This window comes from Pristiophorus japonicus, chromosome 14 (assembly GCF_044704955.1).
Source record: "Pristiophorus japonicus isolate sPriJap1 chromosome 14, sPriJap1.hap1, whole genome shotgun sequence".
Taxonomy (NCBI): domain Eukaryota; kingdom Metazoa; phylum Chordata; class Chondrichthyes; family Pristiophoridae; genus Pristiophorus; species Pristiophorus japonicus.
Window position 1 is genome coordinate 94635153 of NC_091990.1, and position 16960 is coordinate 94652112.

Genomic DNA, 16960 nt, shown 5'->3' on the forward strand with positions numbered 1-16960 from the left:
CGTTATATTTAGGTAAATGGGGAAAAATTACTTCTACAGGTTGGTGAGTCTGTAACTGGAAGGCATAGAATTTTTTTTAATGCAGGTGGTTGTGGAATATGGAATGCCCTACCAGAAACAATGGTGGAAAGCAGAATCCATAATTTTAAAAAGGGAAATGGATACATATTTGATGAAACAGAATTTAAAAGGGTATGGGTAATACTCACAGAAGCAGGACTAAATAGATAGTTATTTCTGAGAACCAGCATGATGGGCTGAATGGGGTCCTCTGCTGTAAATGTCTAATTTTCCATGATTATTGTTAGTTAAGCAGTTACTAATATTTCAAAATAATATATACCTCACATTACTGTGTTATAAAAACAATTATAATGAGATCCATTAGGGACTAGGGTAGCATAATGGGATGTTATGACACTTTTTCTACATCTGGAATCTGGATTGAGGAAGGGGGATATGGGTATCTTCGAGTGTGGGAGTCTTAGCACAGTCGCTAGTCATTACCACAAAGCACCCAATATTTGGAACTAATTGACACTAAGCTTGTAACTTCACTCAAAGAGCCATCAAGAGGTTGGGTTTAGGACCACAGTTTACGGGTAATTGTACTGGATAGAATTCCCACACAATCTGCTCCTTCTAGCTGAGGACAGTTTTTAAAAAATGTGTTCTGGGATGTGGACATCGTTGGCAAGGCCAGCATTTATTGCCCATCCCTAATTGCCCTTGAGAAGTTGGAGGTGAGCCGCCTTCTTGACCCGCTGCAGTCCGTGTGGTGAAGGTACTCCCACAATGCTGCTCCGGAGGGAGTTCCGAGATTTTGACCCAGTGACGATGAAGGAACGGAGATACATTTCCAAGTCAGGATGGTGTGTAACTTAGAGGGGAACTTGCAGGTGATGGTGCTCCCATGCGCCTGCTGCCCTTGTCCTTCTAGATGGTAGAGGTCGCGGGTTTGGGAGGTGCTGCTGAAGAAACCTTGGCGAGTTGTTGCAGTGCATCCTGTAGATGGTACACACTGCAGCCACGGTGCACCGGTGGTGGAGAGAGTGAATGTTTAAGGTGGTGGATAGAGCGGCAATCAAGCGGGCTGCTTTGTCCTGGATGGTGTCGAGCTTCTTGAGTGTTATCCAAGCAAGTGGAGAGTATTCCATCACACTCCTGACTTGTGCCTTGCAGATGGTGGAAAGACTTTGGGGAGTCAGGAGGTGAGACTTGCATGGAGAAAAGGAAAAATCCTTACTCTTGAAATATCACAAAAATGAGCAAATTTGTTGAGGGCCACATGACATAGCTTATGATATAAAAACAGAGAATGCTGGAAACATTCTCCACACATGCTGCCCGACCTGCTGAGTGATTGCCAGCATTTTTTGTTGTTATTTCAGATTTCCAGCATCCGCAGCATTTTGCATTTTTCCTAGATTATGATGTTGTGACTGATACATCAGCCTCTAAGGATCAGTGGACAAATATGAGAAGTAAAATATTGCCTTTTTGTTTCAGACACGTACTTCAGTGAACAAAATTGCAGTTTCTCCAAAATGGAAGAATTATGGGCTTCGGATATTCGGCTATATACACCCCTACAAAGATGGTAAGGATGGAGTGAGATGAAAATATTGTACTCAGAAGTGCATCCAGTGGCCTGAAGGAAATGTGTTCCTTCATTCCTCTTTGTTGGTGGTCATTGATATTGCAATTCTATCACCAACAGTCTAGCAAAAACAAAAGCATATTGAAAATAAACTGCTGATAGTTAACAGGCTCAGCATTTTTGTATGTATGGAGCTGTGGATAAAACTCACAATTATGCAAGACTGTCACTCCAGACAACCCAGTGGGAGGTATGGCCAGGTAGAATGGAGCTTTATTATAAATTAAAGTGGGAAATAACAGGTCTTGGTTTGAACTGTCTGTCCCCATTTCCTTCGCCCCAACATTGGTGGCTGTGGCTTCAGCCTTCGAGGTCCAAAGCTCTGGAATTCCCTCCCTAAATCTCTCCACCTCTCCACTTCTCTCTCCTCCTTTAAGACACTCCTTAAAACCTACCTCTTTGATCAAGCTTTTGGTCATCTGTCCTAATATCGCCACCTTTGGCTCAGTATCAATATTTGTCTGAGTACGCTCCTGTGAAGTACCTTGGGACATTCTACAGGTGTACTATTTTAAAGAGGCTATGAAATACGTTTTTATTGTTGGATGAAGTGTTGAACCCTAAGTGTGAACTGAACTGAATTTTTACTGTCTGAAAATCGATGACTGGGAAAGGAGAAATGAGGCTGGCAACCAAGACTGATATTTGATTTCAATGTACGCTTGCCTGCCCAGTCACCTGCCTTTGTTCCTGTAGTTTCAGCAGCAGACTACAAAACGTCATTAGTAAGAAGAATTCTGAGATGTTCTGATGATATCACTCTTGATTGCAGCCAGTTTCTCTCTTGCCCTCTTTCCTCAATGCTGTGGCAGACACACTCCAGGGTGGGTTTCCGTCTGTGCTGCTTGGGTGTTCCGCTGAACGGAAAATCAGGCAGCGAGGAGTCGTAATGGATCATGCTCGGTTTCCCCTCACTTTAAGTGAATTGAGGAGTTAAATCAGGAAGCACTTCTTCACATAAAGAGTACAGGTGCGACGTCCAAAATCCGGAGTTCCGGAATCCAGAATGTTCTGGAATCTGGACACCGGGCCGATCCGTGGTGGGGCCGTCCAGGAACCGGAAAATGTTCCGAAATCTGGACTCCTTGGCCTGACCTCGGCCCGACTTCCAGCCACCCAACCTCCCCCCGCCTCGGCCTGACTTCCCCCGACCTCCGGCGGTTCGACCACCCCACCTCTGCCTCGGTCCGACCTCCCCTGGCCTCGGCCTGACCTCCCTCGACCTCGGCCCGACTTCCGCTGATCTCCGGTGGCCCGACTGGCCCCCCTTCCCCTACCTACCTCAGCCCGACCGACTCCTCTCCTCTGCCTACTTTGGTCCGACTAACCCCACCTCCCGACCTCCGGTGGCCCCACCGACCTCCCCCCAACCAAAGCAGCCCAACCGATTCCCCACCCGGCCTCGGCCCGACCTCCCACTCCTCCTCCGCCCCCACCACCGACTGACCCCACCCGGCCTCGGCCCGACCTCCCACTCCTCCTCCCCACCCACCGACCGACCCCACCAACCTCAGGCAGCGCGATCGATCCCACTCCCCTACCTACCTCTGCCCGACTGTCCCGCCTGACCTCCGGCAGCCCGACCTCCCCCAGCCTCGGCCTGACCGATCCCCCTCTCGCCTCAGCCTGACTGATCCCCCCCAGCCGACCCCGCCCAACCTCCGGCGGCCCGACCGACCCCCGCCCCCCAACCTCCAGCGGCCCGCCCAACCTCCCCATCCTCCACCCCCGGCCAGTCTCTGTCACAGATGGGATAGACAATGGTTGAAGGAAAGGGTGGGTGGGGAGTCTGGTTTGCCATATGCTCCTTACAATGTCTGCGTTTGGTTTCTGCATGCTCTTGGCGATGAGAATCGAGGTGCTCAGCGCCCTCTCGGATGCTCTTCCTCCATTTAGAGCCAGGGATTCCCAGATGCTGGTGGGGATGTTGCACTGTATCAAGGAGGCTTTGAGGGTGTCCTTGAAATGTTTCCTCTGCCCACCTGGGTCTCGCTTGCCGTGTATAAGTTCCGAGTAGAGCGCTTGCTTTGAGAGTCTTGTGTCGGGCATGCGGACGATGGAGCTAGGCGAGTGTGGTCAGTGCTTTGATGCTGGGGATGTTGACCTGATCGAGAACACTGACGTTGGTGCGTCTGTCCTCCTAGGGGATTTGCAGGATCTTGCGGAGGCAGCACTGGTGGTACTTCTCCAGCGCTTTGAGGTATCTACTGAATATGGTCCATGTCTCTGAGCCATATGGGAGGATGGGTATCACTACTGCCCTGTAGACCATAAGCTTGGTGCCAGATTTGAGGTCCTGGTCTTCAAATACTCTCTTCCTCAGGTGACCAAAGGCTGCGCTGGTGCACTGGAGGCGGCGTTGAACCTCATTGTCGATGTCTGCCCTTGCTGATAGTAGGCTCCCGAGGTATGGAAAATGGTCCACATTGTCCAAGGTCGCACCGTGGATTTTGATGACCAGGGGGCAGTGCTGTGAGGCGGGGTCAGGTTGGTGGAGGACCTTTGTCTTACAGATGTTTAGTGTAAGGCCCATGCTTTCGTACACCTCAGTGAAGATGTTGACAGTGGTGTGGAGTTCGGCCTCTGAATGTGCACAGACACAAGCGTCGTCCGCATACTATAGTTCGATGACAGAGGATGGGACGAACTTGGATCTAGCCTGGAGGCGACGAAGTTTGAAAAAGTTCCCATTGGTTGTATAGTTTAGTTCCACTCCAGCGGGGAGCTTGTTTAGTGTGAGGTGGAGCATTGCAGCGAGGAAGATCGAGCAGAGGGTTTGCGCGGTGATGCAGCCCTGCTTGACCCAGGTCCGGACGTGGATTGAGTCTGTGGTGGATCCATTGGTCAGGATCACGGCTTGCATGTCGTCGCAGCAGCATGCTAACCACATCATCTCAACAAAACCCCAGCCGTGCACGTGGTAGAAAAGGCCATCTCAAGAACAACAAGGCATCAGGAGCAGATGGAATCCCCACCGAGGCACTAAGGTATGGTGGAGAAGCACTATTGGCACGAATGCATGACCTCATCTTTCTTATCTGGAAGGAGGGAGTATGCTGGGAGACCTCAGAGATGCCGTAATCGTGACTATCTTCAAAAAGGGAGACAAGTCAGACTGCGGCAACTACAGAGTAATCTCCCCGCTGTCGTTCACTGGGAAAATCATCGCTATAATCCTTCTCAACTGTCTTCTCCCTATGGCTGAAGAGCTCCTCCCAGAGTCACAATGCGGATTCCGTCCACCAAGGGGTACAACGGACATGTTCTTCACCACGTGACAACTACAAGAGACATGCAGGGAACAGCACTAACCCTTGTACATGGCCTTCTTTGACCTCGGCTGCCCCCAAAAGTTTGTCACCATCCTCCGCCTGGAACTAATGAGCTAGAAGCTCATCACATCAGCATTACTTCAGGGTAAATGTCTCAACCATTTAAATGAAGTAACACCTTTCCCACCCCTTTGTGGCATAAAACTAGATTTAATGTGTGTGTGTAATGCTGTATAACCACTTTCACGCACCATCACTCATGACAGCCATGTCCAAAGTAAAGCTGTATAACAGTCAGTGAAACGTTCTTCAAAACAATAGCACAGCTATTAACGGGTATGGTAGCATAGTGGTTATGTTAACCATAGTAATCCCGAGGCCTGGACTAATATTCCAGAAACGCGAGTTCAAATCCTACCATGGCAACTGGGGAATTTAAGTTAATTAAATAAACCTGGAATTAAAAAGCTAGTGTCAGTAATGATAGCGGATTGTCAGAAAAACCGAACTGGTTCACTAATGTCCTTTAGGGAAGTCAATCTGTCGTCCTTACCCGGTTTGGCCTATATGTGACTCCAGACCCACAGCAATGTGGTTGACTCTTAACTGCCCTCTGAAATGGCCTAGAAAGCCACTCAGTTGTACCAAACCGCTACAACAATTGAGCACTGTGGGAGTACATTCACCACATGGACTGCAAGGGTTCAAGAAGGTAGCTCACCACCACCTTCTCAAGGCCAATTTGGGATGGGCAATAAATGCCTGCTTTGCCAGCGATGCCCACATCTCCTGAATGAATAAATAAAACAAAAATGAGGGTTCAGGCCTGGAAGGTGACCTAGTCTGAGGACAAGGGTGAGTATTCATGCTACATGTCAGTGATCAAAGAAGCAAAGGAACTTAGGAACAGAAGTAGGTCATTCAGCCCCTCAAGCCTATTCCACCGTTCAATTAGATCATGATTGACCTGTACCTCAACTCCATTTACCTGTCTTTCATCCATATCCCTTGATGCCCTTTCCCAACAAAAATCTATCGAGCTCAGTCTCGGAAGCTCCAATTGTCCCAGCATCCACAGCCTTTCAGGGAGAGATAATTCCATATTTTCCAATGCCCTCCTGATTTCATTCTTAAATGGCCGAGCTCTAATTTTAAGATTGTACCCCCTTGTTCTTGGTTCACCTACCAGAATAATTCTCTGTTTCTACCCTATCAAATCTTTTTAGACAAAAGAAATGAAATGATAAACATTTTCTTAGGGAACCTTTGGTTTACTCTGGAGCAACTCTGCCACAGCGAATGTAATTGACCCACTCGGGAATTGACTACCTTATTCTAGTAAAGATTTGCCTCCATCAAAAGCTACAAAGGACACAATCTGAGGTCTCAACTGCCGTGAGTTTGTCTGAGGCCTTTCAACGTGTAAATGGAGCAATTCCCTGGTGAGACCCAAGAATTCCCCCCAATGGTCCCCCATTTCATTCTCTGCAACCGTATCATCCTCTTTAATTAGTGGAATATAAATGCTGCAAATGCTAACTTTACATGCTTTGCACTTTGAAATTACACTCCTTTAGTGTGAATGGGCTACTTTCAGTTCCTTTCTTGAGTCCCACGGGAAAGGCCTGTGTGAGCTGAATGGTTAAATAATCAACCTGCACTTGTCCATATCTATGAAACTGGCTGCACATCCTGCCTTGTCTGGGTGAATGGAATAGATAAACTGCTCTTGTCCTTATCAGGTTGCTTGGATTATATGACCTGTCTTTGTCTCTGTCAGAGTATTGACAGATTGTTAGCTTTGTAACTTTAAAAAAAAGGATATACTCTTGACTGTGTAGCTGGACTATGCAATCTTCAGTCCTCATCCAATTTACCTGGATTATATGACCTGCCTCTGCCTCTATCAGATGACATGACCTGCTCCTGCATCAGAATACAGGATGTGCCTTTGCATGTATCATGTGTCCTAGATTACATAACCAGCTCCGACCTCTATCAGATTAGATGACCAGCCCCTCTTCTATGTCCCTGCAGTTGGACTACATGACCTGTAAAACATTGGTAAAGTTGGCAATTTAGTGGTGCTGATTTAGCGATAGATATCAGACAATACCCCCCCAAAAAAGACTCCATAGCCATATAAACTAGTTGGCCTGCAATGATTTTGTGTTATGCCTTTTATGCAAAGAGTTCTCTAGACTACCCAATTCATGAGCACTCAGAAAATGCTAGTACCTCTCTATTTTGCAGAATCTTCTGCCTTCACAAAATTGTAGGCTGACACACCAGTGCCGCGTTGAGGGAGTGCTGCACTGTTGGAGGTGCCATCTTTCAGATGAGACTTTAAACCGAGGCCTCATTTACACTCTCAGGTGGACATAAAAGACCCAATGGCAATATTTTGAAGAAGAGCAGGGGAGTTATTCCCAGTGTGTTGGCCAATATATATCGCCAAATCAACACCACTAAAACAGATTATCTGGTCATTGTCACATTGCTGTTTGTAGGACCTTGCTGTGCACATATTGCTTGCCACATTTCCTACATTACAACAGTGACTACACTTCAAAAGTAATTAATTGGCTGTAAAGCACCTTGGGACATCCTGAAGTCATGAAAGGCGCTATATAAATGCATGTTTTTTCATTCTTTCACTCCTCAGCCAAGGTCTTTTTGCAAACTTGAACAGAAACAGATTTTTGGAGTGTGGTTTTGAGCGTGCTCAGTTTCTCCTTCCTGTTAGTGACATGGCCTCTTTTTACACAGTATGGCCCCAATATTAATGGGGGGGGCTGCTTTACAGTTGTTTATGCCTTGTCGAATTTAATGGCAAGACCTGATTAACATTTTTTGTCTTTTATTCCTGGCTCCAGCCAGCCACAGTGCGAGGTTGTCTGGTAGGCCAGGCGAGTACTTCAGCACCAGGCTGCAGTCTGGGGAGCAGAGGGGATGGAGGGAGAGTTCTGGGGGGGTTCATTGATGAGGGAGAGCGCAGGAAAGATATGGGGTCGGGGGGGACATCGATAGGGGAGCTGGAGAGATCAGGTCGTGGACGGGAACATCAATGGGAGGGCTGAAAAGAGCGGGAATGGTGAGGGGCATCGACGGGGGGCTCGGAGAGATCGGGGGAAGGGGAGATTGTGGAAGTGGCCAGAAAGATCGGGAAGGAGGGGAGAATCTCGCCAGTGGCCCGTGGAGGACATGAGGGGATGGGAGTGCGGTTGAAGAAGATTGCGGGCCATCGGGAGGGCATCAGATTGCACTTGGGTGGGGGGGCAGTGAGGCTTTGATCGCTGGGGACTTTAACAGGTTTATTTGGTGGGTCAGGGAGGAGCACTCCTGTTTATCATGACCCACAAGCAGTGCTGGAAAACACTTACCTGTTCCATGCAGCAGCGCTCACCTCCTTTTCGCTAGCGGTTATCCAGAAGCCTAGGAAACCCGGCCGGCCAGTGTTAACGCTGGAACAGAGAAAAAGTCTGAGGCACGCAATTCATTAAAATATTTAAATGCGTGACCCACCTCCTGGGAACAGGTTAGTCACCTGCCCCAAGTCCCTCCTCCGTTAAAACTGTAAGTTGACGGATTTGAGGCGAGTTGGGGTCGGGTTCGAGATTTTTAACATTTTTACTTCCCGCTTGGCCCAAGCCCATCTGTTTTTTGGGGTTAAAATACCCACCTACCTTTCTGGAAATAGAAATAGAAACAGATGTCTAGGACTGAAAATACTTTTGCCCATCAGTCCATCTGTCTTCAACCTAAGTTATGGCCTCAAAGAGGAGCTTAACTGTTTTTTTTTACGTTGCACATGTTCTAACACAATGCACACAACCCGTGTGTAGTGTGTCAACCCCTCCGATCCAAGCATGTCAAAGGGCGGGTGTAAGATAATTAAACATGGTGTTAATTGAGCATGATGGATTTCTGACCCACTGGAATAAAAGAAGACTGATTCCACTGATTCTTCTTGAAGAGGACATAGACAGGCTGGTGGAATGGGTGGACATATTGGTAGGATATGATTCCTGAGATGAATGGGTTGTCTTATGAGGAAAGGTTGAGCAGGTTGAGCTTCTATTCATTGGACTTTAGAAGGATGAGAGGTGATCTTATTGAAACATATAAGATTCTGAGGGGGCTTGACAGGGCAGATGCAGAGAGGATGTTTCCCCTCTTGGAGGAATGTAGAACTATGGGGCATAGTTTCTGAATAAGGGGTCGCCCATTTAAAATGGAAATGAGGAGGAATTTCTTCTCTCTGAGGTTTGTGAATCTTTGGAATTCACTGCCCCAGAGAGCTGTGGAGGCTGGATCATTGAATATATTTAAGGTGGGGATAGACAGATTTTTGAATGATAAGGCAGTAAAGGATTATGGGGAGCGGGCAGGGAAGTGGAGTTGAGGCCAAGATCAGATCAGCCATGATCTTATCGAATGGTGGAGCAGGCTCAAGGGGCCAAATGGCCTACTCCTACTCCAATTTCTTATGTTCTTAATGTTCTGGGGTCAGCTTAGCTCACATTTTCAGTGGGCGTAATTTGTCTTTGTGAAGTTTGTGACCATTGAAATCAATGGAAATGAAAATTGGGAAAGATGTAAAATGGGTTGCAAATTTACTATTGCCCATTTTGCACTATTGCACAAGTCAAAATTACCCTCAGTGAGCTGTTGATGTGAAATATGCCTCCCATTGAGAGCTTGCTGATTCTGCAGTGGGATATCCTGTTCTGCTGAAGTCTTATAGCAACACTAGTGTCATGCAGGATAAATTTTAAAAAGTGAATCAAAATATTTATTTTTTACCCAACGGGAGCTGAGAGGTACTACAGTACCAGATAGGCAACATTTTAATATGTTTCCATGAATATAATGTCAGAGCAAGTGAAGCAGATGATGGGGGCCATCCACACAGGAGAGCAGTGTAGAGTGCCTGGCAAGAGGTAGCAAGGCATGTTCATGCAGATAGTGCTATTCGCAGAAGTTGGCCAGTGAGGAATATGTTTAGAGATGCCACCAAGGCAACCTAGACAGGACTACCCACCAATTACTTATAGTAAGTAGCAGTCCAAAGTACCGATGCCACAATGTGCCGGCTCCCTCTCACACAGTGGCCAGAATTTTGCCGGCGCTCAGAGGGCGGGTTTGGAAGGGGATCGGCCGTCAAAATATAAAAGATTGACAGCGGGTGTACAGCCCACTGTCAACCCACCTCCACGTCAGTTTTCCAAGTGCCAGGTCTGTCTGCACTTTACAGACCCGACACTAAGCGACAGAAGAGCCAATTGACATAGTTAAGAGCTTGTTAAAAGGTACTTAAACAGCATTTTACCATGTACTTACCGTTTTTCCAGCTTTTTGATGAGTTTCACACCACTCAGGTAAGTAGGTCGAGTTTTCAATGACTCTCCATTCCTCTGAATGGGTGACAGCTGCAAAAGTGGTTTAAAAACTACCATTTCACAGTTATTCACTTTCCAATCTTAGAAGCTGGAACCTTCAGGATTTGGAACACACTTTTCAACTTTATGCAGATTGAAAGTGTTTGGAGTAAACTCTTTATCCACTGTCACCTTCTCGAAGCAACCTCTTTCACCATCGCTTCTTTCATCTCAACCTCAGCTGCCATCTGTTCCAGCAGCATCAGTGCCTTTGAAAAAATCTCACCTTGATCCTCAGAATCCCACCACAACCAACCCAACACCAACATCATCAGGAACACCAGCATCACCAACGAAAACACCAACCTTCGCCGTAATCACCTGATGCTGCACATAAGAGAGGGCATCAGCATCTGAGCACATTGCTGCCCGGGAGGCCAGGGATGGCCTCACCATGGCCACATTTACTTCACTTGACGCTGTACACCCTGACTGCCACATGATGCACCAGCACCATAAAGCATCCCTGCAATGCTCAAGCCATCCCATTCACACACATCACCATTGCAGGGGATACCCTTATGTCTCACCATTCACTACAACTCACTAAGCCACTTCCAAAGGTGCACACAAATCTGTCCAAGAACACAAAGTGTTGAAAGTAAAGATTTCAATGTTTGACAACACATTAACACAAACTTAACATGAACATTGGCTAAAAGACCTTGTGTGTTGTTAGATTGGACAAGGATGAGAGTGAGTGTTGAGGGGTGGCTCGTGAGGTGCGATGTGATAATGTAGATAGAGCGAGAGGGATGGGTGGAGGTGCAAGGTAAGTTGGTGTGAGTAAGGATGTGCAGGAATAGGATAGTGAAGGCAGAGTGATGGGGATGTGATGAGTGGCACAGCAGGATGAGGTTGAGTATGACTTTGCAATAACATTTCATGACCTATAGAGATCATTGAAAGGCTTATGCCACTGCAGCCAGGTCCTCCTGACAACATCCTTGCTTGTGGCCTCCTGTGCAATGTGCGTTGGTGTCCTGGACCGGTCTCTTCCGCCCATCGGTAGGGAAGAGAACCTCCCTGCTTGCTGTGACTCCCTCCATAAGCATCTGGAGGGAGCCATGTGAGAGCCTCGGTGTAGCCATACACCTTTGTGCAGTGTTTGTCAGTGTTTGCAGCACCTCACTGCTGCAGAACACTGACAGCACAACCATCAAAATAAATGTGGCCATGGTCTCTTTAAGGAAACCGGGTGATGACGCATTATCAAATGACAACATCAGACCCGCTTCCTTTTAATTGGCGCGGAATCTCTCAGGGCGGGCTTAACAAGTCCCATCAATGGAAAATTCTTCTCACAGAGCCGGATGGAGCCGGAAGTGGGGTCGAAACCCACCACCTACCCCGGCTGCACTCACCCCGCCTCGGTAGGCGAAATCACAGCCTATCTTACAGTCCTTTGAAAACTTATCGTTTAGTGCATTCTGCAGCCAGGCAAATTTATATGTTTAACTCTACTTTCAGTCACCTCTGTTAAGGGATTCACTAACCCCAAAAAGATCCTTTCATCTGACTGTAGCTGCTTGATGTATTTACATGTGATCGGACTCACTAGGCACTGCATGATGACACGTGGCTATTGTACTTCAGATTCTCAATGCTTCTTCTCTGTGCAGGACTAGGCGGATCCCATATCTGCCGATTTGTTGGGATTAATAGCTAGGTCATAGAAAGATGTAGAGCGGCCACTTGACTCAAGAAGCTCACTGACATACAATAGCCAGCCACTCCACTCACACCTGCCATGAGGGGAATACCTAGAAGGAGCAGTATTTTGGGTCATCAAAAAGAAACACTAGGTTGCTAAACACTGGGACCCACACATCAATTTTAGGACATTAATATTTGGTTACCCTTCAGTTCAACTGTGTCCCTGTGCTGCACTTGGTATAGTGTTGGATAATGGCTAAGGAGAGGGAATGCATGAACTGGCAATGCAGGTGAAAGTGGATTTGTACACGGCATAGTGAGGATATAGAGATGACTGTTCAATCTTTGTGCCTTAATTTCCATACATTTCAAGTTCATTACAATATTGTAATTAATCCTCCTCCCCGCCATTCTGTAAGTTGTTGAAAAGTGTGTGTGAGGTTTCCAGTCTGACCATCGGAAAATCTTTGTTGTTTTTTACGAAACCGAGAATTGTTTGTTTTTGTTTTCTCAACTCTAAACATGCCAACATATATAAAATCGTGAGGATCTTACAGCTTACTTTGGACTGACGTAACACCAGAAGGCCAAATTAGAAAGAAATCCCTGTTTATATTAATTACAATCCTGAGAGGTTTGAGTTAATTCCTGATTATTCTCTGTGCACAAGCTGTTGCCTTGCATGATTTCAAGACTTCGTCCCATGTTCGATCCATTCCGTACAACAATATTTCTACACTGCAGTGCAATAAAGTCCATCCTGTGTAAGATGTTTAATAATTGGTTTAAATAAATTACTTGCCATTGAATATAATGAATATTCTAATATTATAATTCTGTTCACCTAAAATATTTTTTTCTTGTTGAAATGGAGACATCAGTTGTGCAAGTCACGAGCACATCAGAAGTTTCTCCCATTAATGCTCATTGCTGCTATGGCTGGCCTTTGGCTCCAAAGTCCAAATACAGCCATGGGCAGCTTCAATTCACCTGGAGAAAGATACTAGCAATGATGACGCAGGAATTCTGATGCCCACTGTTTTATGTAAGAATATAGATATGTTTTTACAGTATTCTAATGCAGAAAATAGACAGAACCGAGAAACAGAATCAGTTCTCACAAATCCTGTCTTTTCCCCTCAATTATGATGATAACATTGGAGAAGGATTCATGTCAGGGCCAAAGAAATTATACTGTAAGGATAGGCACTTACAGATTTTTAAATAAATAAGTGAGATAGATAATGTGGAGCTAAAAGGGTTGTCAGGATTAAAACACAGGGCTTTTGAACACAGAAGAGGGGACTATAAGAGAGGAGATTGCTGCAATATAAAAAGCCAATGTTGCTTTAGAGCATACAACAAATCTATGGCTCAGGAAAAGCAATGATAGGAAGTAACAGTATGGTATGAAAAGACATGAGGCCCCTAATTCCTATCTGGCAATCTGTTCAAAGAATTGGAGGTCCAAAAACACCAGATAGTATTGCATCCAGCAGGAAAAAGAAAATGGCACGAAAAAAGATTCAACATTTGACTCAGTAGCAACCTTGCTTTGCCGACAAGACTAAGTATGTGTATAGGCTTGCATAAGCCATTCTTGCAATTTACCCTTAGAAGTTCCCTGCACAGATGGGTTCAGTCATGGTACTAGGGGGCCAAGTTTCGGCCTGAGTTGCTCCTGTTTTTTTGGAGCAACTGGTTTAGAATGGAGTATCTTAGAAATTGCAATTCTCGGCATTTAGTTTGCTCCAGTTCTAGTTAGTTAGAACAGTTTCAGTTTGGAACAGATTTTTTTTTTCAAAAGGGGGCGTGTCCGGCCACTTACGCCCGTTTTGAAAGTTTAGGCAGTGAAAACATACTCCAAACTAACTTAGTGTAGATTTTTGTACGCTCAGAAAAACCTTGTCTACACTTAGAAAATCAGGCGTAGGGAATGGGGGGGGGAGTGGTTTAAAGGGAAGTTTACAAACATTAAACACTTCAGTTTTACAAATAAAGAGCCATCATCAATAATAAATGCTAAATACATCAATAAATCAACCAATAAATCAATCAAAAAAAATTATTAATAAAAAATTAAAAAAATTTAAAAAATCAATAAATAAAACATTTTCTACTTACCGACTGCAGCACCGGGAGTCCTCCAACAGCGTACTGGGATGGCCCCCCCAGTGTGTCCCTGTCAGTGTCTCTATCTCTCTGTCTGTCAGTGTCTGTGTTTCTGACAGCAAGGGGAGGGGGAGAAGGGGGGTGGGGGGGGGAGAGGGGGAGGAAGGAGGAGGGAGGTAGAGGGAGGTGGGGGGAGGGGGAGGAGAAGGGGGGGAGAAGAGGGAGGGGAGGAGGAGAAGGGGGGGAGGGGAAGGAGAGAGGAGGGAAGGAGAGAGGAGGGAGGGAGGGAGGGAAGGAGAGAGGAGGGAGGGAGGGAAGGAGAGAGGAGGGAAGAATGAGGGAGGGAGGGAAGGAGAGAGGAGAGAGGAGGGAGGGAGGGAAGGAGAGAGGAGGGAGGGAGGGGGATGGAAGGAGGGAAGGAGAGAGGAGGGAGGGGAGGGAGGGAGGTAAGGAGGGAGGGAAGGAGAGTGGAGGGAGGGAAGGAGAGTGGAGGGGAGGTGAGGGAGGGGGGGAGGGAGGGAGGAAGGAGAGGGGAGGGGAGGGAGGGAGGAAGGAAGGGGAGAGGAGGAGAGGGGAGGGAGGGAGGGAAGGAGAGGAGAGGGAGGGAAGGGGAGGGAGGGAGAGAAGGAGGCTGAATGAGCTGGGCCCAAGACTTCGGGCTGGATTTACAGGTAGGTGGCGTCGGGTTCGGGGGTGGGGGGGGGGAGGTCGGTGTGGGGGGGGAGAGTCGCGGGGGTGGGGGGGGAGAGAGAGTCACGGAGGTCGGGGGGGTAGGGTCGCAGAGGTCGGGGGAGGGGGGGAAGAGTTGCGGAGGTCGGGAGGGGAGTTGAGGAGGTCGGGGGGGGAGAGTCGCGGAGGTCGGGGGGGTGGGGAGTCGCGGAGGTCGGGTCACCGGTGGGGAGGGAGGGGTCGCGGAGGTCGGGTCGCCGGGGGGGGGGGGAGAGCGGAGGTCAGGTCAGGTCGGGGGGGGGGGGGGAGCGGAGGTCTGGTCACCGGTGGGCAGGGGGGGAGCGGAGGTCGGGTCGCCGGGGGGGTGGGGGAGCGGAGGTCGGTTCGCCGGCAGCGGGGGTCGGGTCCGGTCCGGGGAGCGGGCGTCAAGTCGGGTCGGGTCGGGTTGGCGGGGGCGGGGAGCGGAGGTCGGGTCGGGTCGGGTCAGGTCCGGTCGGGTGGGAGGTGAACCTTATCCACGCAGCCCCAGTGAGGCCATTCGGCCAGGGCTATGGGCTGCGTGCTTCGGGCCCCTCCCACAGTTTTGGGCGCCTGGAGCTACTGCACATGCGCGCCCACTGTAGCGCGCATGTGCAGAGGTCCCGGCCCTGTTTTCAGCGCAGGGACCTGGCTCCGGCCCCACAGTTTACGCTGCGCCGCGCCCAGTTCCAGAGAACCTGCAGGGAGCCGGAGAATAGATTAGTTTTTTTTAGGCGCACTTGTGGTGCGAAAAACGGGCGTCCAGGTCCGGGCTGCGCCGTTTTAGGCGCGGCCCTAAACTTAGGCCCGAGATGTGTACTATATTGTATGAAATGCTAAATGATGAATGTTTTGAAGCAAGAATAAATGAACTGAATTCTCAGACATATTACTGTCTCTAGCTTTAGGAATCTGTTAAAAGAATAAGAAAGGAATTATCCCACTATTTTATACTTGCACAGATTAGCTGGCAATTAAGGTGCTTTTACAGGATGTTGTGGAGCGATACTTTGGATTCTGATGGAATAACCAGAGTAGACTGGATTTTGCTTTTGTGCGGAATGTGTAGAGCAGGTTGTGACTTCATACAAGATTGCTACGCATTGTAAGGCTCAGGGGAAATCCAAGTTACATTGTTGTCATTGATTTTTGTGATGCTTTCAATCTGGTGCCTCATGTAGCCCTCTTAACGAAGCTGGAAGCTCAGAGTTCTAAAGTCAATGTAGTGCTCAGTAAGTCTTTCCTCTTTTGAGAGATAGAGTACATGTGTGAGGCAAGATTGTCCAGTCGTCAATCCTGTCCGATAATTGCATCAATGATGTGTTGAATTGCATCATGAGGTAATCTTAGTGTCTGTAACAGGCATCACTGAAAGTATTGCAGTGCTGTTTCTCACGGATGATAGATGCCACTGTATTAGTGATAGACTAGTGTACTTGTTGTGGCACGGAACTAGCAACCAAGAAGTTGTGAGCCCCAATCCAACGATGGCAAGTTGTGAATCTAATTCATTAAATCCAGTAATTATTAAAAAATGACAATGAAATTTGCCAGATTGTTATCAATGTCCTTCAGGAAAAGGAACCAGCCATCCCCATCTGGTCTGGCCCACATGTATGTTACAGTTTTGCAGATTTTACATTACGTATTTCTTCGGACTTAGCATTACTAGTTACTTCCACACTTAATCCTCATTTCACCCATGATTGGAATACACTTTTATTGCCAAGTAACTAGTTAAATGATAGTACAACCCCGGGGTTTACAACATGGAACCCTTATTAAATACTGACTACTACGATTGCATTTGCCTCCAAGAGCATCATCTCTTCTCTGAAAGTCAGATTGTAAAGCACTCTGTCAACTGGCAAGCTACAGGTTACATCATGTGTGATGACTTGCCGGAAGCTACGACTCTTATTTAGCGACGGGATGAGAGTGACACAAGGCTGCATTGATTGCCCATCTCTAATTGCCCTGACAACTGTGTGGCTAGCTTGATCATTTCATCAGACATTAATAGTCACGTTATAGCATTGTGGGTTTTTTACCAAATAAGAGATTTTCCCTTAATTTTTATTTGATCCAACTTTGAGCATGGCATGTTAACAGCCTATCATAAAATAAGAAAT

General features: G+C 47.3%; 1 protein-coding gene across 1 annotated transcript in view; it reads left to right on the forward strand.

The window, feature by feature from the left end:
• LOC139279435 (N-acetyl-beta-glucosaminyl-glycoprotein 4-beta-N-acetylgalactosaminyltransferase 1-like) overlaps positions 1-16960 on the forward strand; it is a 980786-nt gene that overhangs the window by 562280 nt on the left and 401546 nt on the right. The window contains exon 5 of the mRNA XM_070898559.1: positions 1510-1600. Within this exon, the coding sequence (XP_070754660.1) occupies positions 1510-1600 (91 nt within the window). The remainder of the gene's footprint in view (positions 1-1509; positions 1601-16960) is intronic.